This window comes from Mixophyes fleayi, chromosome 1 (assembly GCF_038048845.1).
Source record: "Mixophyes fleayi isolate aMixFle1 chromosome 1, aMixFle1.hap1, whole genome shotgun sequence".
NCBI lineage: Eukaryota > Metazoa > Chordata > Amphibia > Anura > Limnodynastidae > Mixophyes > Mixophyes fleayi.
Window position 1 is genome coordinate 438117433 of NC_134402.1, and position 25812 is coordinate 438143244.

General features: G+C 41.6%; 2 protein-coding genes across 3 annotated transcripts in view; both read right to left on the minus strand.

Moving 5' to 3' along the window:
- Positions 1 to 824, minus strand: part of LOC142159823 (O-acyltransferase like protein-like) — a 40659-nt gene extending 39835 nt beyond the window's left edge. The window contains exon 1 of the mRNA XM_075214640.1: positions 677 to 824. Within this exon, the coding sequence (XP_075070741.1) occupies positions 677 to 824 (148 nt within the window). The remainder of the gene's footprint in view (positions 1 to 676) is intronic.
- Positions 825 to 1171: 347 nt separating this feature from the next.
- ZNF532 (zinc finger protein 532) overlaps positions 1172 to 25812 on the minus strand; it is a 48793-nt gene continuing 24152 nt past the window's right edge. For both annotated transcript variants that reach the window (XM_075184827.1, XM_075184818.1), the window contains exons 3-10: positions 23112 to 25483; positions 20334 to 20515; positions 19255 to 19431; positions 15435 to 15597; positions 14899 to 15177; positions 7258 to 7370; positions 5731 to 5878; positions 1172 to 5411 (exon numbers count right to left, since the gene is read on the minus strand). In XM_075184827.1, the coding sequence (XP_075040928.1) occupies positions 4917 to 5411; positions 5731 to 5878; positions 7258 to 7370; positions 14899 to 15177; positions 15435 to 15597; positions 19255 to 19431; positions 20334 to 20515; positions 23112 to 25457 (3903 nt within the window). In that variant the 5' untranslated portion in view covers positions 25458 to 25483 and the 3' untranslated portion in view covers positions 1172 to 4916. The remainder of the gene's footprint in view (positions 5412 to 5730; positions 5879 to 7257; positions 7371 to 14898; positions 15178 to 15434; positions 15598 to 19254; positions 19432 to 20333; positions 20516 to 23111; positions 25484 to 25812) is intronic.

Consider the following 25812-nt stretch of genomic DNA (forward strand, 5'->3'; position numbering starts at 1 on the left):
AATTGATTTTTATTTAATATCTTGTTCTTATTTAGTTGCTGATCCTGTTGCTCTGCCCTCATTAGGACTTCCTTTAGAGTGGAAAATGAAATAATAACCATAGACTCCATTAAAACAGTGCCCCCCAGTGGCCATACCACCATATATCAACGGTAAGGTACTAGATTACCGTACTATGCAGTCAGAATTTCTCAGATATGGGAGTACAATACAAGCGCCAAAATAACTTGTTTTAATAATAAGTAATTCAGTATAAAATACATTTTTTAGGCAAAATAGCCCCGGATTACAAGTAGATATTTATTTCTCCTTGGTTATAAAAATTCCCAGTAAAAATCTGCTACATACAGAATTTTTGTGTCTTTCCATAATATTGCCAAGCAATATATTTTGACCAGAATAATGTTGCTAACCTACAACACATACCTATTCATTTAGAAAAAGTGTATTTTTCCGTTACTCCCCTGTCCATGTTTGCCCATGGCTGCTTTAAATTGCTGAAATGTTCCGTAAACCAAAGCAACCAATCGGATTATAGCAGTCATGTTTCGACGCCATCTGATTGGTTGCCATGGGTTACGGCACATTAAATAAACCTCATTATATAGACTACAATCAAACAAGAGTAGATGAACAAAGTTTTCACAGAGAAACAAACAAACAAAAAAAAACTTACTCAGGAAAGCATAGGGTTTGGGTTCATTGGAATTCAGGTCCGACAGGTAATCCATGGTGTCCTTTAAACATTTGAAGGATATATTTGCGGGAGAGGCAGCAATAAGAGGGAGACACAAGACAAACACAAACACTCCGTCTGCGACCATCGCGTAGAGTGCAGAGTAAATCTGTGAATGATTTCTGGGCTTAGGCTTTTATAGACAATGGGGTAAGCAATTGACAAATCAGAAGAACAACTTCGATTTTTTCAAAAGCAGCTGTACAGCTTAAGCAATAATCATTACACGTAAAAAAATAAATAAAATCAATTATCACCCTAGATTTACCTCTGAATGAGACGCATCTCAGGTTTCCCGTTCCCTATGGAGTCTGAGACCGCTGGGCAGCTCGAGTGACGCAAATACAGACATTACAACAACTATGTCCCACAATACCTACATCAGAGGGTCGTTCACCTTAATCCAACACGTTAAGCAAAGGCTGCAAAATCATCTTATTCAGTCAAATATTCCACGTTTATTTACGTACATGTGAAATGAGTTTAATACAGTTACAAAGACACCATGTATATATGCATTTAGTAACAACCCAACAGCAGCAAGACCCTTACGTGGACAATCACAGAAATTATTCATGCACTTTAAATATTTACACAAAATATATATATATATATATATGTACATATCTATTTATATATATAAAATTAATACAAAATAAACATATGGATACATAATAGGTATAAAATGAAACAAGACAATAAAAACAAACAAAAGAGAACAACAATAAAATAAAATCGATCCTAGAACTCTCACAGAGAAAAAGATTTATATGAAAAAAAGGGACAATACTGTACCTATTTTTGTGTCCTAATTTTACACATTATAATAAGTTAGAGCAACAAGTTACTGTGCAAATGACTGAAGGGACCTCGTTATAGGCAGACACCATTATTATAGATATTGAAGACGGAAAATTTGCAGTGCTGGTTGGTGAATTTTCTCATTGCGATTGAGGGGTAGATTTATCAATCCTTCTAAAAAGGAACACTGGAGGTGTTGCCCATAGCAACCAATCAGAACCAAGATATCATTTATCTAGCATGTGGTAGATAAATGATAGCTAGAATCTGATTGGTTGCTATGGGCAACACCTCCAGTGTTCCTTTTTAGAATGTTTGATAAACACTGTTTGACATTAACCAGTTGCAGCCAATAAGAACATTTGTCACTTATAAAAACAATTATACAAATGCTTCCTACGTACATAGATTGGATTCTCCTAGAGTTCTCCTATATCATAATTCTGAATGCTTGCCTTTTCCCTGCCTTCTGGAGTGCATAAACTACAATTAAAGTAGACGGAATTATTTTAAAGACAAATGGGCAAACATTACATTTTTATGAGGTATTTGGCTGCTCACACATTCAACATTGCCCGGTCTCCATGGACCATTAAAAATGCATATAAAATCTGAACGTCACGGGACAATTCTAGCTAATTCCCTTTTTAAATAAGACGGAGACTTTTTTTTTAGCTTGTGTCTTGGTTACACATTAGCGAACCTACTCTACGAATCTCAAGGAATGGTACATTTACCTATGTTGCCTCTTTAGATAACAAATATATGGCAATCTTCACCATTGTCAGCACCTTAAAAAAACAAAAAAACAATATTTTTGTTGTTTTTAAAATCCCTATTTTCCTAGTGAACTTTGAAGAGGAACTAAACACCTGATGTTCCCAATTGTAAAGCGCTGCGGAATCTGCTGGCGCTATATAAATAAATGTTGATGTGGATGAAAGTCAAAGACTGAAATGTTCATATATGAAGCGTGAAGGTAAAATGCGTTGTAAAGTGTCATCCAGCCAATTCACTGCAGCTCTGGTAAACAGTAAAGTGGGATTGAGGAATTGCTCTCCCCTTCCAGGTGAAGTCACACGCCACATCTTTAACACAATGTTGTAATAGGATCTGATACAAGAGAAAAACAAGGTATACAGCAAAGCACGGCATGTCAGTTTGTCTTATTGCAACATCACTGACCCTACTTCCGTGTAGAAATCTACCAATATGCCTCTTGTAGAAAATATTTCTGTGACCTTGGATTTTGCTGGCTTATAGCACAAGACAGGGGCCCTACCGATGCCTCTGTAGCCTTCCAGGCCCCCTGTTCTGCTCTTAATAGAAATCCGAGGGATGCTCAGAAGAGGCCCCCGTCATTCTATTTGAGTGTACGGTGGGGATCTCGGGGAGTGACCCTGCATTGTCAGGCCCCCTTCACCTCCAGGCCATACCCTTTGAAGTTCTGGCACAAGATCTAACTGAAAGTTGGAGTAGCAAAAATCTCGTAAGTCAAGGCTGATTTCTCCAAGGGGCAGACCAGACAGGGTTTAGTTTTCATTTATGTTAATATCAAAAAGTGGCTTCAAACTGATGCTTATAATTTGCTATCCGTATGTGTCATGTCATTAGGGAGGAGCTTCTGTAATGGAGCAGACAGATAGTGACTGACAAGTTGCTCAGCAGAGTATGGATTGGTAGGTTCATGCTAATGATGTCACAGCAGCTCAAACTACTGCAGTCTCAGATTTTTTCCTGCACTTTAATAGATCTCATTAGGAGTGGAGAGGTGGTACTATTTACCAGAGCAGCAGTCAAAGATAAAGCGCTTCATTGAAATGAGTGGACCCCTAGCTAGAGTTGAGGAATAGGAAGGACCGGGGAATGAAGAGTTAAGACTCTTTACCTGCTTCCAAGTGACAAGATGGTACAGTAATTCATGGTCAGTACTGGCACATAAACAGTAGAAGACATAATACATTGAAAAGTGCACCCAATTAAAAGATCAACTTAAAGAGGTTATTATAATTATTAACGTCAATGATTTTGCATTAAAAATAAATATTTTCAGTTACAGCCTATGCATCCTCGGTAACATAATCACATTAATTTAGAGGACATCAATACAAACTTTTTGTTCCTGTGATTTTGTGGTGCATTGTCTCAGGTAAAACATACTAATACAGTAATCCCGCGGTTACTTGTACAATTTCCCCTGACCTATTCCTTCCCCTTAATGAAGCCCATCATCATGAAACGCAGCTCCTCCGTTTCAGCAAGACAGCACCGGAAAAAGATCCTCATTGGTCACGGAAGTGGGTGTGAGTGGGAGGACCAATAAGAAACTACAAACTCCATGCTTGTGTCTTTTTATTGGCCTGCAGCGTCACACCTCCTCAGGCTGTACCCAGAAAACCAGAAACGGAGGAGCTTAGGTACCAACTATGCGCACAAATGTGATGTAACCAACAGCAACCAGACATTACTTTTGTTTTCTAAACTGCACTAGAAAAATGAGAGAAAATGATTGGACGCTAGAACTTACAGCCTCCATGTGGGCTACTCTTATTATGGAGGAAAAAAACGTTTTATGCAAAAGTAGGGCTGGTCAGATCCCCACAACCGTTTCCTTTTTTAGGAACCTTTCCACAAATCTCAATGGGTGCCCCTCTTTGCCTAGTCCTCTTACAGCTTGGCGTTTAAATCAGTCTTTCATCCACATAATTGTGCCCACATTAAAGGAATAATACATAGGGAGTGTAATGCTTTTTGTGCCCATAGTAAACCAGCAATTATTTTGAGCACCAAATTAACCACTTTATAACTGGATGACATGTGAACAGGGACATTTCTAAAAACTTGTGCACGAAATAAAAGTGCACACTGATGTTTCCTTTCATGTTCTAAACGATGTTAGTTAGGGTTACAGAGCGGTTCTCCTTTGCACCAGTTGTTAGAACTTCCCCCCTCCAATATCTCTAGCCCTGGTATATATAACTATGCCCATTCTTATTTCCTTCTGAAGCATTCAGAAATAGCCTAAGCAGCACATATCTGTACCACCTTTATACTGCCAAAGTACATCTATCACGGAAAGCAGACTGGCAGGGGTTAAATATCCTTCTCACCTAGGAGATATTACATATAAAAAGATTTTTCGTCAACGATACAGTCAAGAGTATCAAAAATTATTATATATTTACATCTGTTGCACACTTGGAATACTGCTTTAATAACGTGAATGTATCTTAAAAAGGCAGGTAAGAGTCGAGGAAATTAAATATTGCCATGAGGTCATTTCATTCTTTCGGTCCTCTCAAGTTTTTTTTCCATAAGTAAAACACTGTGGATTATTCTATAATTCATCATAATTCCTCGGTATAGAGGCGGGATTGCGTCACTTCTCCGCAGAGGTCATTCTTTTGGATTTGATAAAAGCCATCCCGTGAGTCCTCATGTGGGTATTTAAGACCGCTTCCGTTTCAAATGTCTTGGCGCAGACTTTACAGGTGGTGTCCGACGTTACATTATCCGCCGCCTTGTTCCCAGCTCTCGGTTTGTTTTCTTGTTGGTTGTCCTCTCCGGAACCGTTCTGCTTGGCCGAAGCCTGAGGCTCCTTGAGCTTATGAACGATGAAGAGGTGTCTGGAGAGGGAGACGTGGGAGGTGTAACATAGGCCGCATTCTTGGCACTGGTAGGAGGAGCCGTCGGACTTGTGCTGGGGTATGTGTTCGTGAAACTGGAGGAGGTTTTCGGTGGTGAAGCCGCAGACCGCGCACTTGTGGACTTTGAAGACGTTGATCTTCAGTTTCTTCAGCGGTTGAGTAATTGCTCCCTTCGGTGATCGGAACTCAACAAGCGGCTCTTCCAGCTTTCGCTTCGGCATTGGTTCCTGGTATAAAGATACAAAGTATTAAGAATATCATACACATTGATGGCCAGTGTCCATTGTTGTGTCAGGAAGTAATATTTGCTGGGTTATCCGTTAATCTCAAAAGATGCTCTGATACCCGCTGTCACATCACAAGACAAAGACAAAAACAATGGCTCTCTGCTTGTAGAGCTTAGCTTGCCTAACGTTAGTTGGCTCTTTGTAGAAACTAGATACAGTTGTTCAACAAAGATATAATTTATGCATTCATTGTTTAACATGTACATCAGACAAACATAAAAATACAAAATATAGTAGTAGTGTGTATTCAAAAACCTACCTTCGTGGCTTCTTTCTCCTCAGAAGTCTCCATGGGTTTTGTATCTCCTCCATCTTTCACTTCAGGTTCCTTGATACCGTGCATGAGCTGAATATGTTTTTCCAACATTAAACGTTTAGTGAAAGCCCGCTTGGAGTCAGGACAATGCCTAGGCAATGAAACGTGCACTTTAATTCCACAGCAAATGATAAAGTACTTCATTAAAGCATAAAATTGTCATTTTTACTTGTCTGCACATAATGTGTGTTTTTATCTTTTAATTTAATTTTGAATGCTATGCTGTAGATGCGCAACAGGAAAATCTTGGTTGTCGGGTTCTAAGTGCAGGAAAACAAACAGGAATCAATTTATATGGATTTCCCCATTATTTTTTGCCTGGATTATCCTGGACTTATTAGTAGATCAATTAGTTAAAAAAATAATAATTTATATTGAAATCATCAAGCTATATGTGAATATGGTCATCTTCTCACCGTATTAACAGGTTTTAGTGATGCCGGAAGTGATCCAGATATTTGTGGGCAAATTGGGCACTCAACCTGTTGCTTGGCGCTGGTGCCGAGTGGTAGGATCGGCCTGTGTGTAGTTTAAGAGGGTAAAACCAGAAGACACAAGTGTCTCTCTGATTAGACAGGTCGTGTTGACATATGGCTGTGGTGGATTTCAATCGGTATTTAGCAAAACTGGGCCTGGAACATTCTCTGAGAAGGGTAGAAAGGATACAAACCATCTATATCCAGATCTGGCATCCCCACCTGTGTCTGGTAGAACCCCGCTTACTTAGGTTGACCTGAACTCAGAAATATTTATTTATGGAGAAGTTGGGACAGACACATAGATGGGATACCCGTTTGAGGAATCAGATTACACAGTTGGGATGACTGCAGATAAATAAAGTAGCCACCACGTGGGCCGACTGTGTCCCTCAAGCCAAAGCCTGACAATCATTTTTAGGGTGCCCACACACAAGTGGCCAGATCTGTTAGTGCCTCTGGCAGATAAACACACATACAGACCGGCAGACTGGACTCGGAGGCATGTCAAAAAATGAACTGATCAGATTTTTTATGTGCAAAGATCTCATTTGTTGTCTAATCTGCCACTATCACGATCAAGATCAAATATTATTGTGGCCTGCATTGGTTAGCAGCCAAAGATGGCAGCATTCCATAGTCTCTGCTTACTGGAACCCTTACTCTCTCCTAACGCTTTGTTACTTTATTCATATTTAATGGGAAAATATCACAAGTGGTTAATCTGAGGACCAGATAGTGTGGATAAGTAATTAGACAGATTTTCTGGCCATGGACGATTGCATCGGATTCATTGAAAACGCACCAATAAAACAGGCAACAAGACTGCAGTATTAAGTGGTGGATATCTCATAGTGATTCACATAAGGTGAAATTTTGCCACGGAGATCTCATTTGTACATGCAATATCCTGAAAGAGACTAAACATCCCCCGTGTGGTGGAAACAGGAGGATTAACCTATGAGTCACTCGGAAGACACAGGCGGACACTCACGTGCAGGTGTAGACCTTGCGGATGCCTTTGTGTTTGATGCGGTTGTGCCGGCACAGACTGTGCGATGAGGTGAAAGATTTGTCACACTGGCGACACGGGTACTTCTTCATGTGCTGCAAAGAGGGGCAGACGTCACTGGGATTACAAGGAGTGCAACACGAAGGCTGGTCATTTACTGATAAACAAGTGGTTATGTAAAAAGTTTACCAAAACCGGTAGTGAAGTGGATCAGCGAATGTCATCACAAATAGCAGAATGGTGAAAACATTTCTACATGTTAAGGCGCTTAGCACCCTCAGGTAACTTTAATGCATTGGCTTGTACATGTCCTCCTCCGACTTTAAATAAACACATCGGTTGTTCTTTCTCGCTTCAGCCTATGCTTTTCAGCCATGTATTTATACAATCTCCTGTGCTGCTACCCAACAGATTCTCCAATAGCCTTCTAATTTCCCTGAAAACCCACCTCTTCCCTAGAGCATACCTTAGTCACATATACTAGTCACACTAGTACATCCTCACTGCCGTCCTAATCTCCAATCCGAGCCACACTCGCTCTTATTTTATTTTCCAACTAGATCATCAACTCTCACGGTCAGGGCCCTCCCAACCTTTTATTTTCACATCTGTCTTTGTCTATTTTGTATATCCCTATTTATGTAGGCTATGTCTTTCCCACTGTCCGGCACTACGGAGCCTTACAAACCAATGATATAATTATTATTATTATTATCAATAATAATGCACAGGTGATATAGCTGCATACATTTGCAACAAATGTAGAACTATAACGCTTACAATGACCTTACGAATGCTCCTGCTCTGACTCTCCCCCCCTCACTAACTGCTCCCAAAACCCGACTCAAAGCTTTCTCCTGTGCTGCTCCCCACCTACGGTGATCCTTGCCTTGCTCTACCAGACTCTCCCCCAACCTACAATCTTTCAAACACTCCCCGCTTGTCTACCCTCTCAGATCCTCATGTCCACTCCTCTACTTCCTCCACCCACCACATCCACTTGTGTCCCATTTAATCTTTCGTTACCCCCTCTCTCTAGAATGTAAGCTCTCCTTTGCAGGCTCCTCTCTACCATTTGTTTCATTTTCTGTCTACCTCGTACGTCCCCGTGTTATGTCGAATGCTAAATGTTTACTCACACACATGCAATTCCTACCTGTATCCATGTTAGCTGTAATTGTTAGCCAATGATTATCCATGTATGTGTTATCAGGCATGTATCGGTTATCATAGCTACTGGATTCACGTATGTAACCTCTGTACGATGATTGTTTGGCGCTATGGAATCTGCAGCTCCCTATAAACTTGATAAAGTTGATGATGAGAACTGATCTCTCATCCAAAGCTTGCAGGGTGCACACAAGGGCAGTTACAGGTTCTTGTTAGTTACAATGGAACAGATGAAAGTAACAGCACTTGTTATACTTATGTATTGTTCGGTGCGACCCCCTTCTAACCTCAGCTGAACTATTTTTTCTTCTTTTACATAAGCTCCTTCCATTTCTAAGACTTAGCAGGGGGTCCATCTCCAACAGAGATTTGGCTACTGTATCTTTAGCTTGTACCCTGATGCACCTCATTATTTTTATCGTCTTCCGAGCAGCTTCTTAATATTCTTTAAAGCCCCCCACCACCCTGAGAATCAGCCTGCTTCCACAGGTCTTCTAGCCGATAAAGAAGCTTCGCCTGACTTTTAATGCAAACTGCCTGGCTCCTATTCAAGTCTACGTGGATAGGACACAGACTTGAAAGCTACAAGTGAAGACTTTGCTTTGTTGCTAGCAGCGATCTCCCACCTCCCCTCCCTTCCCCAGCGCCGCTTACATCTGCATCGGGTTTTGCTCTGCTTTTAGACGGTGAAAACATATTTCATAAAAGATTAAACAAGCACTTTAGCAATGCAGTGGTTCCATCCCGTGTGATGGCTCTACACTCGCGGGGCAACATGCAATGCCTTTTATTTCTTTTCCTGTAGTTTATTTCTGCTGGTCGGTTCTTTAACACCTCAGCTACCAAATGGGATTTCTACCATCCTGTAGATGCTTTACTGCAGGGATTTCTAGATTTATTTTGTAGCTTTCACCTGGCACAGTATGTATTTCGCAGGGCATGTGTCCTTGAGTTATAGTAGTTACATTAGCTTATCGCTGCTTTTGTAACATACGTGCATATTCTGGAGATGTATTATTAGGTACCTGTTACAGGAATTGGAGTAGGGGCTGGCTGGGCTGTGGGTCAGGGGGACATATGTTCCCCCGGGTTGGTCCTCGTAGTGGGCAATCATGGGCTGGGTGATTGTGCTACATTCCTAATTCACTGCTGAACCCAGTCTCGCCCCACCGGGCTAAAATTTGCCAGTCAGCTCGTGATTTGGAGGCACATTGGGTATGGAGGACAAAGGACGGTTCTGAGCCATGAATGACACTTAGACAGGGAGTTGAGGGGAATTCTATTCTTCCTTTTTATATGAATCCTTTTTACAGAGTTGTATCAAGTTACTAACTAAACCATGCTGTGGTAGTATTTGGCCACACCTGTTAATTATTGAATTGAGGTGTTTCAATCAGACCCGTTGCCAGAGGTGTATAAAATCGAGCACCTAGCCATGCAGTCTACATTTGCAAACATTTGTGATACAAAATGGGTCGTTCTGAAGAGCTCCAAGAGTGGTACTGTGATAGGATGCCACCTTTGCAATAAGACAGTTTGTGAAATTTCATCCCTGCTGGATATTTCATGGTCAACTGTATGTGATGTTATTAGAAAGTGAAAGAGCTTAGGCTCAAACAGCAACTCAGCCATGAAGCAGAGGATAACATAAAATCACAGAGAGGGGTCAATGACTGCTATGGCTCATGGTGCGTAAAAGTCGCCAACGCTCTGCTGAATCCATAGCTGAAGAGTTACGAACTTCCGCTGGCATTAATGTAAGAACAAAAACTGTGCGACGGGAGCTTAATGGGATGGGTTACCATGGCTGAGCAGCTGCATGCAAGCCTCACATCACCAAGACCAATGCCAAGCATTGGATGGAGTGGTGTAAAGGACACCGACACTGGACTGTGGAGCAGTGGAAACATGTTCTGTGGAGTGACAAATCACACTTCTCTGTTTGGCAATCAGATGGGTGAGTCTGGGTTTGGCGGATGCTGGGAGAACATTATCTGCCTGACTGCATTATGCCAACTGTGAAGTTTGGTGAAGGAGAGATAATGGTATGGGGCTGTTTTTCAGGGTTCGGGCTAGGCCCCTTATCTCCAGTAAATGACATTCTTAATTATTCAGCATACCAAGTCATATCGGACAATGCTATGCTTCCAACCTTGTGGAAACACTTTGGGGAAGGCCCTTTTCTATTCCAATATGACTGTGCCCCAGTGCACAAAGCAAGGACTACAAAGACATAGTTTGATGAGTTCGGTGTGGAAGAACTTGACTGGCCCACACAGAGCCCTGACCTCAACCCATCGAACACCTTTGAGATAAACTGGAACGGAGATTGCGCACCAGGCCTTCTCGTCCAACATCAGTGCCTGACCTCATAAATGCTCTACAGAATGAATGGGCACAAATTCCCACAGAAACACTCCAACATCTTGCGGAAAGCCTTCCAAGAAGAGTGGAAGCTGTTATCACTGCAAAAGGGGGTCCAACTCCATATTCAAGTATATGTATTTGAACACAATGTCATTACAGTCCCTGTTGGTGTAATGGTCAAGTGTCGGAATACTTTTGTCCATATGATGTATTTATAACTGACGATAATGCTTCCTTCCCCCTTTTATGACTGTTTCTCAAATCTCAGTGCTGAACTTGCTACATATTTAACGAAAATGTGAAAAAAGGATCAGCCCTATAGGAGATGTTGAACATTTCAATACATAGTGTGCAGGGAACAGGTTTTAATAAATGTCCCTCACTCTATACTTATGACCTGTAGGTGTCGCTGTTGCAACTGCTGTTGATGAAAAGATAATGGAAAACTCTGAACAGTATGCGAAAAGAACATATTGAGGACCAAATACTAAGATCACTTCTATGGAAAAAATTTAGCAGATAAATGTGCAAAATAGACAAAGCTTTTCAGCTAATATAACCCACATCCTAAACGATCTGTGACTGTTTACTATATACTCTTTCTAGCAGTGCAGTCCCTGGTACCTCTGCCCTGTCTATTGGTTAGCCCCCGTTGCCTAATCGGCTTTGGACAGCATAGCCTAGAAATGTAGTCAGTTGGGTTAATGACTCTGCGGAGGGGGGCGGCCGTACACAGAGGACTGAGCTAGCAGACCCTGCAAGAGATCACAGAGCTATATAAAGTCTTCTAGAGAATCTATACAGCACATGGGTACAGATAGGATGGGGATTATATTTCAGAATAGACTCTTTGTATATATTTTGCTCACTTAACCCCTGAATAAAGCAGGAAAGTAGACTTTTCCTTTAATACGGCATAATAAATATTTTATTTCAATTAATTGTAATATTCAGTGACGTGATAACCTTCTATAAAAACGATCTTGAGCCGTTATCAATAACACTCAGGGGCAAACGCAGGATTTGTAGAGTGGGGTTTCCATGCCACACTGTCAATGGGCGTGACCAGCATGCTTCGAGCGTGGCTATAATTTTAGACAGTGCTCCAACTCTTCCTATCCCCATCATATACCCACGCAATGCTGCGTGCACTACTGTTAGGGGCACACAGCTCTCCTTTTTCGAGCAGAGCTGTGTGAAGCAGGACATATCTCCCAACTGTCCCTACAATCAGGACAAAGTCCTGACTGAATGTGTCAGAACAGTTGACAGACTGTCCTGCTCTCTCCTACCTGTTCTTGCTGCTTTCAATACTTGTTGGGGAGAGATGGCTGTGAACAGTGCAGACAGAAACGATCTGCACACAAGCTGCAAAGTGGCTGGTCCGGGGCAGGGTCCAGCCACCTCAAAGATACAGTACCTCAGGCTGGGAGGGGGGTTTCCATGCACTAGGAAACCCCCCCCCCCCCCCCCCCCCCCTCCTTGGTTTGCCTATAACACTATATTTTTCTGTACTCTATGTGCAGCTGAATGTTGAGCAAACAGACCATAACAGGAGCCCTGTGTACTATTAAGGACACGGCAGAAGTGAAAACAAGGCAGCTTTTCATTTTTTCCTCTTGAATATAGTCCCAGTGGAGACGAGCTTGAGAACATACAGCAGGAGCACAGTTTCGTCTTGGAATTAACTGTCACAATGAGAAACGACTTTTGTTTTCTGTTTTTCTTATCTATTCCTCGAAGCCAAAATATAAAAACGTACCCAGTACCTAGCAAGTCACTACAAACGGACTAGACAAGCGTCATAAACCTAAAGCCCTCTTAACCTCATTTATAGAGCTTTCTCTTATAACTTATCTAATGTCAGAGATATAAAGAAATATATGGAAGTGTGCGCACAAAGACTTTCCTTATATTCCATTAGAAACAGCAGCTGAAGAGCCCCTCTGAAGCACCACCAATGTCCTTGTTGTCTGTTCAGCTCAGGTTGGTGTCACACGTGCATTTTAGAAGCAGAACATTTCCGCAGCTAACAAATGCTCAGAAACATGTTCAAAGCTTTTAGATGTTTCTTACAATCGGTGATGAAAATGTGCCTTTTATGCTCTAATAGCTTTTTTCAGCTTGTGCCTGACAGGCTGTTTACATTCAGTAGAGCTAGATCGAAGCAGCTCTTTTTTTCTTTTACTAAAAATGTGGTTTTTGGCGGTTTTAAAACCGGCGGATTTACTGAAGCGCAAACCGCCGTTAAAACGGCCAGCATTTACATTTTTCAAAACCACCATCCCGATTTTAACAATGATGAACATACAAACCAGCAGATTTACTAAGCTGGGGTTTTCAAACTCGCTGCAAAACAGCCATCGAAACGGACACAATAACAGAGGTGGTTGTGGGAGGTGAGACTGCACTAACTGCTGCTGTTTGATCTATTTTGTCATTCAGAACATAAGAGAAAGCACCTTTGACATTTAAATTATTTCGGCAATCATTATTTATTGATTAAGTGGCAAAATGAATTTAATATTCATTGACGTTACTGACTGTCTTTCTGTCATTTCGTCTTGGATATCCTCTCGCCAACTCAAACTCAATCTTTCGAAAACAGAGTTAATTATATTCCCACCCACTGAGAGCCGTTATCTACCTGACATTTTTATTTTTGTTGACAACATGACCCATCCCACCCTGAAAGCTCGCTGCCTAGGTGTAAGCCTTGACTCACAACTGTCCTTTGTTCCTCACATCGACTATATTTAAATCATGTTGCATACATTTAAAAAAAGATTTCCAGGATACGCACATATCTCACACAAGACACTGCAAAAACTTTAATTCATGCACTCATCATCACCCACATTGACTATTACAATTCCCTCCTTACTGGTCTTCCCAAAATCAGACTCAAACCCCTACAATCTATGATGCACGCAGCGGCTAGATTGATTTTCCTTGCAAACCGTTCTTCCTCTGCTGAGCCACTCTGTCAGTCTCTACATTGGTTGCTGTTTTTTACTGATCCAATATAAAATTCTTATACTAACCTACAAGGCCATCAACAAAACTGCACCGACATACATCACCTCACTTGTCTCAAAATATCTCCCAACTCGACACCTCTGTACAAGATCTGCGTCTCTCTTCCACTCTCATTACATGCTCCAATACATTTTTCGAGCTGCACCCACTTTGTGGAATTCCCTCCCTCGCACAATAAGACTTTCCTCTAGTCTACAAACTTTCAAGCATTCTCTGAAAACCAACTTCTTCAGACAAGCTTATAATATTCCTCAACCACCATCTTAATCTCCCTAGGTTACACTATCACCACCCTTTACACAGCTAACACAAGACTACAACCCTCTGACCCCAGACCAACATTGCCGTGTGACTGGATCACATAGCATACAAATCACTTTACCTTTGCAATCTGACTGGACCAATATGCAATATGTAGATTTAACCTCATGTGTCTGACTCCCATTGTCCCATAGATTGTAAGCATGTGAGCAGGGCCCTCTTACCTCTCTGTCTGTATTACCCAGTATTGTATATTATTGTGTTTGTCCCCAATTGTAAAGCGCTATAGAATTTGCTGGCGCTATATAAATAAATGTTGATAATGTGCACGTGGACAAGCATATCAGTCACGCCTTTTCAGTTGTATCATAATTTGATTTTCAGGTAATCATTGAAAACATTACTAAGAAAGCGTAAATTATGCATCTACACAAGGCAGGTGCAAGCACACACCTACACGCTATAATTAAGGTTGTACACATCATAAGCGGCATCTTACTTAAAATAGACATGCAAAGACAAGCTTGCAGGCGGTACTCGCAAGCAAGCTGTTTTATTCCAGCCCTAAATCAGTCCCTTAATGTTTAAATACCGCTGACCGTCTAAAATGTGACCAAAAGTATGTTTGCTGAGAAATCAATCAATACCGGTTGAAAGCTAATGGTTAATAGTTAAAGGGTTGGCTAAGTCCCTCTATTATAATCAATTAGAATCTTCAATTATATGTAATAAGTACAGGAAATGTTTTTTTTAGGATATTTCACCTTGAATAAAAGTCACACTTACTTTCCCATGCTCCTTTCTCATGTGTAATATATACACTTCTCTCTGGTTGAAGAGCTGATCACAGTCCCAACAGGTCCAGCCTGGATGTGAGTTCTTCTTGACCGACGGGCCGGTCCTCTTCTCAGGAACATCCACGTCTGGTTTCTTGGTTCCGTTAACGTGCTTTACTTCCTCCTTGCTGGGGCTGGTGGAATTCTGGGTAGTGGGTTTAGTGCTCAGCGGTAAAGCAGTACCAAGTTTGGGAGGACCTTCAACAGTCTTCAGTGTCCCGTGCATAGACTGTAAAGCAAACCAAAACAGGGATGGAGAAGAAAGAAGAAAGAAGATAGAAGATAGAAGAAGAAGAAGATCCTTAAACATGAATTATCAATGCCAAGCAAACATTCTATCTTCTTCCTTTAAAGGTTAAATTACATAAGCAGTGCCTGCAATCTGATAAACCCACTTATGTATATATTAAAAATAAAGTTCTATGTATCAAATATAAGTTAAAAAGTATTATCACTATGTTTTATATATAGAGTTCCTCCTCTCACCTTGATGTGATCCATCATTAGCTGCTTCTGCGCATACAAAAGCGAGCAGTCCGGACACTTAAATACGGACACTTTCTGATGTTCGAGATGATGGTCGAAGTGACGATAAAGCAGGGGCTGCATGGTAAATACTGTGTCACACATAGAGCATTTATAGATAATTCTGAAAAGAGAGAGGAGATAGGTTGGCCATCTGAAGGCAAATACTGCAACTGGCTTTCAGAATGACACTATGAAGGCAAATACTGCAACTGGCTTTCAGAATGACACTATGAAGGCAAATACAGCAACTGGTTTTCAGAATGACACTATGAAGGCAAATACAGCAACTGGTTTTCAGAATGACACTATGAAGGCAAATACTGCAACTGGTTTTCAGCATGAGACTATGAAGGCAAATACGGCAACTGGCTTTCAGAATGACACTATGAAGACAAATACAGCAACTGGTTTTCAGCATGAGACTATGAAGGCAAATACTGCAACTGGCTTTCAGAAGGACACTATGAAGGCAAATACTGCAACTGGCTTTCAGAATGACACTATGAAGGCAAATTCGACAACTGGCTTTCAGAATGACGCTATGAAGGCAAATACGGCAACTGGCTTTCAGCATGAGACTATGAAGGCAAATACGGCAACTGGCTTTCAGCATGAGACTATGAAGGCAAATACTGCAACTGGCTTTCAGCATGAGACTATGAAGGCAAATACGGCAACTGGCTTTCAGCATGAGACTATGAAGGCAAATACGGCAACTGGCTTTCAGCATGAGACTATGAAGGCAAATACTGCAACTGGCTTTCAGAATGACACTATGAAGGCAAATTCGACAACTGGCTTTCAGCATGAGACTATGAAGGCAAATACGGCAACTGGCTTTCAGAATGACACTATGAAGGCAAATACTGCAACTGGCTTTCAGAATGACGCTATGAAGGCAAATACGGCAACTGGCTTTCAGCATGAGACTATGAAGGCAAATACGGCAACTGGCTTTCAGCATGAGACTATGAAGGCAAATACGGCAACTGGCTTTCAGAATGACACTATGAAGGCAAATACGGCAACTGGCTTTCAGCGTGACACTATTAATTATACACTGACTTCATTGTGTGAAAATGAGGAACGCAGTTATTATTATTATCCTTTATTTGTTAGGCGCCACAAGATTTCCACGGCGCCGTACACCATACAAACAGTACACTATACAGGGTGAAACAAAACAATAAACAAAAATACCAGTACTTCAGAAACTCCAGGCAAGTTAAAGCAATAAACATGGAGCAGAAGAACAGGTAGGGAGGCAGGAGGGGAGGGGGCCCTGCTCATTTGAGCTTACATCCTAAGGGAGGGAAAACAGAAAGACACAAGGGGAGCCAGATGAGGCAAAGGAGAGAGCGAGTGGAGGTGAAGGGGTTATACGGATGGTTGAGAGTTGCCAACTGTGCTACATTTTCTGGGACAATCACAGCCCTTAATACTGCACAGTGTAACTTCTATTCAGTGGGTGCAAATCTCTGCATCTGTTCTAGTTCACTTTCTACTGAAGGCAAGTATTTAAAATACAATATCATATTATGTTAATATCAATTACAGCAGTCTGCTGTTACTGGTGTGAGCAGTAACCTGCTTCCACTAAAGTTGCTCACACACGCTGCACACTTTAGAAGGGGAAATGTGGTCATTTTAGCCCCAGGTGGACTGAAATTGACATGTGTAGGTCTGAAACAATTGCAGACTCCGAACAAAGACTGAGTGGACGCGATTATACCCTGACGTGGCCGTTACTGAATCACCCAATGACGTGTGCAACTACTGAGCAATAGGAAACTTTGTGCCCTTGTAATCCTTCAGATAAGTTCAATTTGCCAATTCGTCATTGTAGCCAAATTGTAAACAGATCTGGCTATTCAGAATTAAAAAATATCTGTTGCAAGGAGTCATTTGCAAAAGAACAATAAAAAAAAACATAAAGTAGGTGGTTACTTAATAAAGCTGAATCCCATTGTTTTGTTTTATGTAATTTAAACAGCAATTGTTGTAACTTTGTAACATGCATTATGAATATTACTTATAAAAGTAATATGCAATAGAGGTTTCCAGCCCTTGATATTACTAAATAATCCTCTGATTACTCATGAAATGAATGGTACAGCCAATAACAGGTAGTGAGATAAGTCAACTGTCCAGTAGGGTGAATTAAATATCTTTAGAATTGCCCCAGATACTCCAATTCAGTGGAAGCTCTTCTAGAATTGCTTGATTATCAAGTAGCACTTTGCACTTGCTAACCAAGCAATCAAGGTAGAAAAACTATTATTATGGCAAAAGGATGATGCATTGGAATTCTCAGGAACACATCTTTCACAAAGTGAGCAATATGTTTCTTTTTTTTCCAATTAAATCTGTTTCTGTTATCTCCAACCCTGAGCATTTTTTTTTAAAAAAAGTTGTACATTTCTTATAAGGAAAGAAACAATCAATGATGAACGAACCTTCCCCAATCCTTCATTCCTCCGGCAGAGTCTCTGGCTGAGAGAACAAACTGATTCAGCAAAATGATAACAATTCTTCCTGATAACTTTCCTAACAGTCTATATCCAGAAATGATTAAGTGTCTGGACTAAATGTCACATGCTGCCCTAGATTTAATTTAGTGCCAACCTGACCTAATGAACTTAACTGATAAGGGATGGTACCAAAATAATAAATGTACATACTGAAACTAAATACCGGACATATCTGTGAGTTTTTAGCAATAGAAAACTGTGATAACTAAACTCTAGCTGGTCCTCTGACACTGTGACAGTGACGTAGACTGTTTTATATAAGCAAAAGCTATTGTTATGGTTTTGCAATGAATCCGTTTCACCAGATGTTTTAAGACAGATCTTACATTGACAGTAGATTGGAATAAATACATGTTTTATTTTATGGATTGTATATAGGGATATAAAATACATTATATCATGATTCTTCCTATAGCTACTTTCATGTAATAAGTGTAACCCCAGAAATTTACCCTAAAATGTAACGGGTCAGTTATTCCTTATGTGCTAAATACCTATAGCAATGTTTCCCAAACCCAGTCCTCACAGACCCCTAACAGTGCAGGTTTCCTGGGTGACAAGTGAAACAATTAGCACCACCTGTGGATCTGTTACAATGTATCAGTCAGTAATGAATACACCTGTGCTCCTGCAAGGAGATATGGAAAACCTGCACTGTTAGGGGTCCCTGAGGACTGAGTTTGGAAAACACTGACCTATAGTTTACTCGCTCTCTGTATTGTGTACAATTGTATCCAGAGAGCAGCTCTGTGTTTACAATAAAAAACCCTCTGTCCTATGATATATAAACGTGGCTGAAACTCACAGAGGGAGCAAAAACAATACGTCAATATATATATATATATTCAAATTTGCTGGAGGGTATGTACAATCTAAATTAAAGTGATCTGTAGGTGGAAGCCCCCTTTAATTTGCCATATAGACAGATACAGCAAGTTTGAGACAAATAATAGGATGCAGTTGAGAAACAGAGAACGCACACAAGGAAAACATACAAACTCCATACAGAGTCCTGGTTGGAATCAAACTCACGACCCGAGAACAGAGTTGCAGCAATGCTAACCACTGTGCTGCCCATGTACATTTGGCTATAACAAACTAGGTCCATCTGTGTGTACTGAAAAAGCTGTCTATGCAGAATGGTGCAAATTACATTACACCATTAATAATCCTGAATGGAAAATATACATAATTAGTTTATTTTTACACATTTCCACATTACGCAGTAAAAAAACAAAGATACATACTTGGGCTCTCCTATCTTCACCCCTGGGTGCTGAGTGTACGCGTGAGAATGGGTGCTGGGGGCGGATTTAAACGCCATTGGGCAGATAGGACATTTGTAGAAGACTTCACAGTGGGATCCATGAATGTGGCACTTTAATGCAGCCATCTCCGAATATACCACGCTGCAATGCATACACCTGGAAACAACCAGAGGAACATGTATAAGTAAATATAATGAACATTCCATTTTCCCTGGGTATGACGTGTTTATCCTGAATGCTCCAGAGTTCTGTAATTTGGAGCCAGGTTGAAAACCCACTAAATGACACTTAAAAATCACCTGTGTATTTCTCACCACTGCTCATGGATTTGTCATTACATTGCGCAGCAACGCTCTTCACCGTGACTATAGGAGGAGGCTCTCAGTGATCATGTCTGTGTATATGACATTCCCTGAATACCCTAGCAGTTCTCCTCACAGTAAGTGCTGATTGGGAGCATCCCCCTTTTCTTATTACCTTGTGTAGCAGCGCTTCTCACAGTGACTGAAGCAGGAGGTGCTCAGTCATCATGTCTGTGTGTAGGAGATCTCGCTGTCTTATTACCTTGTGTAACAGCGCTCCTCAAAGTGACTGTAGAAGGAGGAGGTGCTCAGTCATCATGTCTGTGTGTAGGAGAACTCGCTGTCTTATTACCTTGTGTAACAATGCTCCTCACAGTGATTGTGATGATATCTGTGTTAATGATCATCACCGAAGAGCAGCAATTATTACATTATGTGTTAAGTTTTCAGAACGTTCTGGTCTACAGTTAAACAATACCTGTGCACAGATCCCTAAACAACGTACATTACTGCTAATAATTATCTACTTTATATAATAATCCAAGGAACTGAACTGGGATTAAAGATAAATCTGGATCGTCCATTTATCCACTAACAGGTGTGACCAGCAAGTCATCGATTTATCTATGCTTCGGCCTAGTGATATAATGCTGTAAATGTTACGCTAAAAATGTACTCGATACCTATATCTATGCTGCATCCGCAAAATACATTATAGAAGCCTTTATTTCCTGCACAGGTGAAACCCAATCTTACCGGAAGCCGATCCTGCGGGTGTAGTGCAGGCAGTTCTTGGTGACGTGAGTCTGGAAATGTGCAGACCTGCAGATGGCGCCACACTCGGGGCAGGTGTAGGGGGATCTGTGCTGATGGATGCGCAGGTGACAGGAAAAACTACACTGGTTCGGTAGCAGCATCATGCAGATACTACACGTCCTCTAGAAAACAAGACCCAAGAACTTACTGTTAGATTTTACGATTACCCAATGACGGCGAGACTAATAAGGGTTAGTTCTAAGGCCCGCTATTTAAAAGACCACTAAATGTAAATTAATACAGAGTATAAAAGAATTATAAATAATAAATTAGATATTTATGGAATGTACAAGAGTTTATTAGAACTAATTACATTTGAGCTACATAAGGTGTGAACATGGGGGGGAAGCATTTTTCCCTATGCCCACTAGACTTCTTTTCAGTAACTCTAATAAAGAGAACCCTTTCTGAGCCTTTAATAGCAGATAACAAATAACTTGAAAGGAGGTCGCTAAGAAGGTGCAGGCATCTTAATTCATGGAAATGTTTGCTTATAAATTTGTGACTGTTACTAGTTACCTTACTCAACATATTTCACACAATAAAAAGTATTACAATTGCATTTTTGTCTTATCAGAGTACATGTCTGAGGTGTCTTCTTATAAACACTCTGATCACCTCTTCCCATTCCAGAATCCAGGACTTTTCCCGTGCAGCCCCCCTTCACTGGAATGACCTCCCTCGCTCCATCCGCCTCTCTCCCACTCTGTGCTCCTTCAAACGTGCACGCAAAACTCACCTCTTTCTCAAAGCCTACCAACCATCTACTTAACCCCCATCTCCTCCACTCATTCTCCCCTCTCTCCCATTCCCTCAACTGGCTCCTCTTGTGCCTGGTCTGTCAACCCTCCCTTAGGATGTAAGCTCGTATGAACAGGGCCCTCTTCCCTCCTGTCTCCTTACCCGTTCTTCTGCTCCGTGTCTATTGCATCTGCCTGCCTGGAGTTTCTGAACTATTGGTACTTTTTGTTTATTGTTCTGTACTGTTACACCCTGTATAGTCTACTGTTTGTACTATGTGCGGTGCTGCGGAAACCTTGTGGCGCCTAACAAATTAATGATAATAATAATAATAATAATAAACACAAACTCTGGTGTGTATGGAAAAATACTTCCCCTGTGATGTCTTAAATACTTCTAACTAGTTCCAATAACTTTTATACATGATGTCTATGATCATTTAATACAAAATGTACAAAATAGGAGCCTTATAGTTACTCTTAATGTGAAAGACCATGGATATGGGTGATTAAACGGACCATTAAATGCTAAACACAAATTGCTATACTGCGCTGACATATAACTAAAACATAAAATAAATGACGATAGAAGCCTTTATTCCAAATGACATAACCGTTTGCTGGCCTGGTTAGCTGCGACCCGTTTCTCATCTTAGTATTAAGCGAGTGGGACATATATTTGCACTCAACGCTTTTTCTTTAAACAGGTGACAAAAGACGAGTGAGGAGCGCCATTTTTATAAATCGGCCAGGAGCAATGCAACATTATTATAGTTTAAATGTGAAAAACAATAAAACAACGTGCTTCAATGTCTATGCTCAAATCAAAAATAAATTAATAAATAAATAATTTAAAAAAAGGCAATAGGAGGACAGCGTACGCTAGACATAGTTGTATGTTATCTCTTAGTAGAAGCCATTGGCAAATTTATTGCTGCATTACCACCTAGGAAACATTTTCCCTAGCCGTCAGCAGGGCCGCCATCAGGGGGGGGTACAGGGGGCACTCTTGTACCGGGCCCGGGCTCACCAGGGGGCCCGGCAGCACACACTTACCAGGGGGCCCGCTGTCCTCCAGTCCCCGACGTCTACGCCGCTGTCTTCAGCCTGGCTGTTACCATGACAGCCAGGCAGCAGAATGCGATCGCAGGGGCGGAGAAATTATTCCCCTGCTATCATGTGATCTCCCTGTGACAGCCAGGCAGCTGCCAATCATGATCGCAGGGGAATCATTGCTCCTCCCCTGCGATCATGTGATTCTCCCTGTCGGTGAGTGATGACCTGACGTCACACTGATGTTCCCGCCGCCGCTGTAAGAATAAGGAGCAGCAGGTGCAACATTTGGGTAACTATATTTTAAAGATATTTTATTATCACCTTTTTTTGTACCCTGAACTTGTAGGAGATTAGGCTTACAAGTATGATAATGGGCTAAGAAGTACTTCTTGAGGGATAATAGTTATTTTCTCCCTTCATGTCATAATTTAAGATGTTTTTTTTTTTTGTTCACCAGGAAGGGTGTTCACAGGGGGGGGGGGAGTTCACACCAGGGAGGGTGTTCACGGGGGGGGGGAGTTCACACCAGGGAGGGTGTTCACAGGGGGGGGGGGGGGGGGGGGGGGCTGCCTGTTTCATTTCTACTGGGCTCCATAATTTCTGATGGCAGCCCTGGCCGTCAGTGTAAATTCACGCAGTCACCGTGTCAGGCTGATTAATAATTAATATTTAGTTTGGCAGAAAAATGCATGCCCTGTCCTCTCCTCTCCTCACCAGACAGGCTACATTCTCAGGAAGACCTCAAAAGCTCACAACAGGCTGCCTTCATGCCACAATGATATCACTAGCTTCTAGCACAATTCTCATGAATTTTGGTTCACAACATGGCTGTACTTTAGACAGGAAGCAGGGCAAACAGACTGACATTATTATGAAATGGCATTAGATCTGGTAACCTTCAGAATTATATATGGTACCGTACTTGTGCACTTATATCCACAGCTTGCTGATAGTGTGTCGCTAGGGAGGTTTCATCCAGGAAAACTTCGCTGCATTCCAAGCACTTCAGACTATGCCTGCACAACTTGGAGGAATCTTCGTCTAAAGGCATAGCTGGCGTGATGGGGGCACTGGCCGGGGCACAAATCACTGGCGAGGACGTTCCAGACGTCACCTTCGATATTGTGTGCGCCACCACAGAAGCGGGGTTTTGCCGAGGAGCTGGGGCTGTTGGAGCGGAAACACTATTCTGGGGCAATGCAATCATCTGGTCTACTGGGACTGGCTTTAGGATAAGGTGCGAACACTGCATTACCACGCCTTTTTCTTTATGCCCACGGGCATGGGACAGAAGACTGCATTTATTATAAAAAACTAAATTCTTTTTGCAATGGTTGCAAGTGACTTCTATGCGTACACTCCGACGGTCATAATGCAGTAAAAGGCTCTTTTCGAGGGCAAAAGCATCCCCACATTCTAAACACTTGTATCCACGGACCGGCAAGCTTATCCCTGCATTAGTTGGTGGCGAAAGGTTGGGGACATATACTGGAACTGGATTAATACTACTCAGTACTTTATTGAAGGCCTCCACCACAGAGCTCTGCGAGGAAGCCACCACTTGGACTCTCGACACCTTTTTGGGTTGCATCACTGCAGCAGTCGTCACAAGAGTCTGCTTGATTTGCGGCTGGGATTTCGATAACACTTGGCGAAGCTCAGTAGTAGCTTGAGAGCCTTGAGGCAAGAGATTGAGGTTGGCAAAATGCACCGTCTTTGGCACAAGTTTAGCATTGGCAAGACTCGAAGCTGGGACAACCACGGTCTGCTGCTGAATGGCATTGGCGGCCTTAATGATAGCATTGCTGGCACTTTGGACAGAGGCAGCAGATATTACTGTGGCTTTAACCGTAGTATTGTTACCAAACTTCAAATTTATTACTTGTGAACCTGCTGTTTTTACGGCAGATACAGGTAGAAATGCTGTGGCCACAGGTTTGATAGTGACCTGCTTCGGAGTAACATCTGTTGCAGCAACGGCATTATTGGTAACACTTGTCTGTAAGGAGGCTCTTGTAGGCGAGGAGAGCATAGCTGCAGCAGATGTAGGAGATGACAAAAGTGATGACACCACCAAAGTAGACGTTTGATCAGAAGGTGGTTTTGTCCCATCAGCTTCAAAGTCAGGTAAAACCCTGGTGACTGTTCTCTTGATTTCTCCAGACGAGGTCTTGATAGTTTTTATTCTCACTTTTGGAATTGCAGGAGTTGAACCACCAGATGAAGGTGAACCTTTGCTGCTATTCTCACTGGACACACTCGTTGGGCTATCAGATGGCTTCAAAGGGGTCTTCTTCGTACCATCAATGAGACTTTGCATGGTCAACTGGGCATCAGGAGACTTTACGCTTATCAATGGACTATCACTAATGTCTTTTGGCACCTGAGATGACTCCTCCGAATTGGTCTGTATGTCCTTTGGACCATATGCCACTTTCTTAGCACTAAGAGCAGCAATTGCAGCAATGCAAGAAGAAAGTTTTGCCGAGGACTTTAACTTTAACTGTGATACGCTAACTCCGTTGACTTCACTTTTGTCTGGCTCTAGTTTCGCATCCATAACTTTGCTCTCTAGCAGCCTCTGAGCACTGTCTTTCAGTTTTTCCTCAAGTTTTTTCCCTTTAAAGGTGTCGTAGGCAGCCAAACCGGCTGAACTGGTCTCAAAGTCTTTTTGGCACTCTTTGCTTTTGTCAACACTGTTAGAAACGGCAATTCCAGATTTAATCACATGTTCCACAACCCGGACCTTGTCCCGTTCATAGCGGTGCTGAGAAATCGATGCAGTTAAAATGTTAGAGCCAAAACTGCTCAGGTCGCCTCGATCAGGAGGATCGTCCACTTCAATTTTTTCATCTTCGTCAAATTCTTCAGCACTAGAAATAGGACTGAACTGGTTGAAAACAGATTCTTTAAGGATGGGGCCAGACACAAGAGCTTTATCTTTGAGGACTTTCAATCCTTCTTTGTTGAAACGTTCAAGGTTGGAGATGGTAAGGAAGCCATTGTGTAAGCCATTACCAGTGGAGTGATGACTATCCTTCTCGGGTGCCTCAGAAGAGTCAATGGTTCTTACATTTTTAACTATAACGCTTACGCCAACGTCGGAAGAGGATGGAACATGAGCATCGTCATCTCCATGGACGTTCTGCTTGATAGGACCATCATGATCATCGTGTCCAGAGTCAAGAGCTGCTTTTGGATCCACCATGTCAGGAATGTCAAAGGCCGCAAGAAGGTCATCAAAGTCCGGGGTCTTCATATCTCCCATGATCACACGTTTGTAGTCATTCAATCCTATAACGGAAAGTGAAGAGACAACGATTTAACATGGAGAACCAAGCAAAAACAAGAGTAAAACCCATAATTTGATGGTCTCTTCCTTTTCAATACTACATTAAACTAATGAATAGACTCATAGCATAAATTAATTTGCTCTTTATATTAGCCACTGTTGGAATGGAGACAATAACCTTGTTTTTTTATAGTTTAAGTCCTCACCAAACCTTCAGTGGCAGAAAGTTGACTCTCAATTCACTCTTTTCTTAGAATGTTTTGATGGCTACGTGGATAAATCATTAATATTCTGCGTTTTCATGTTTCAAAGTTAACATAAAGCCACTATT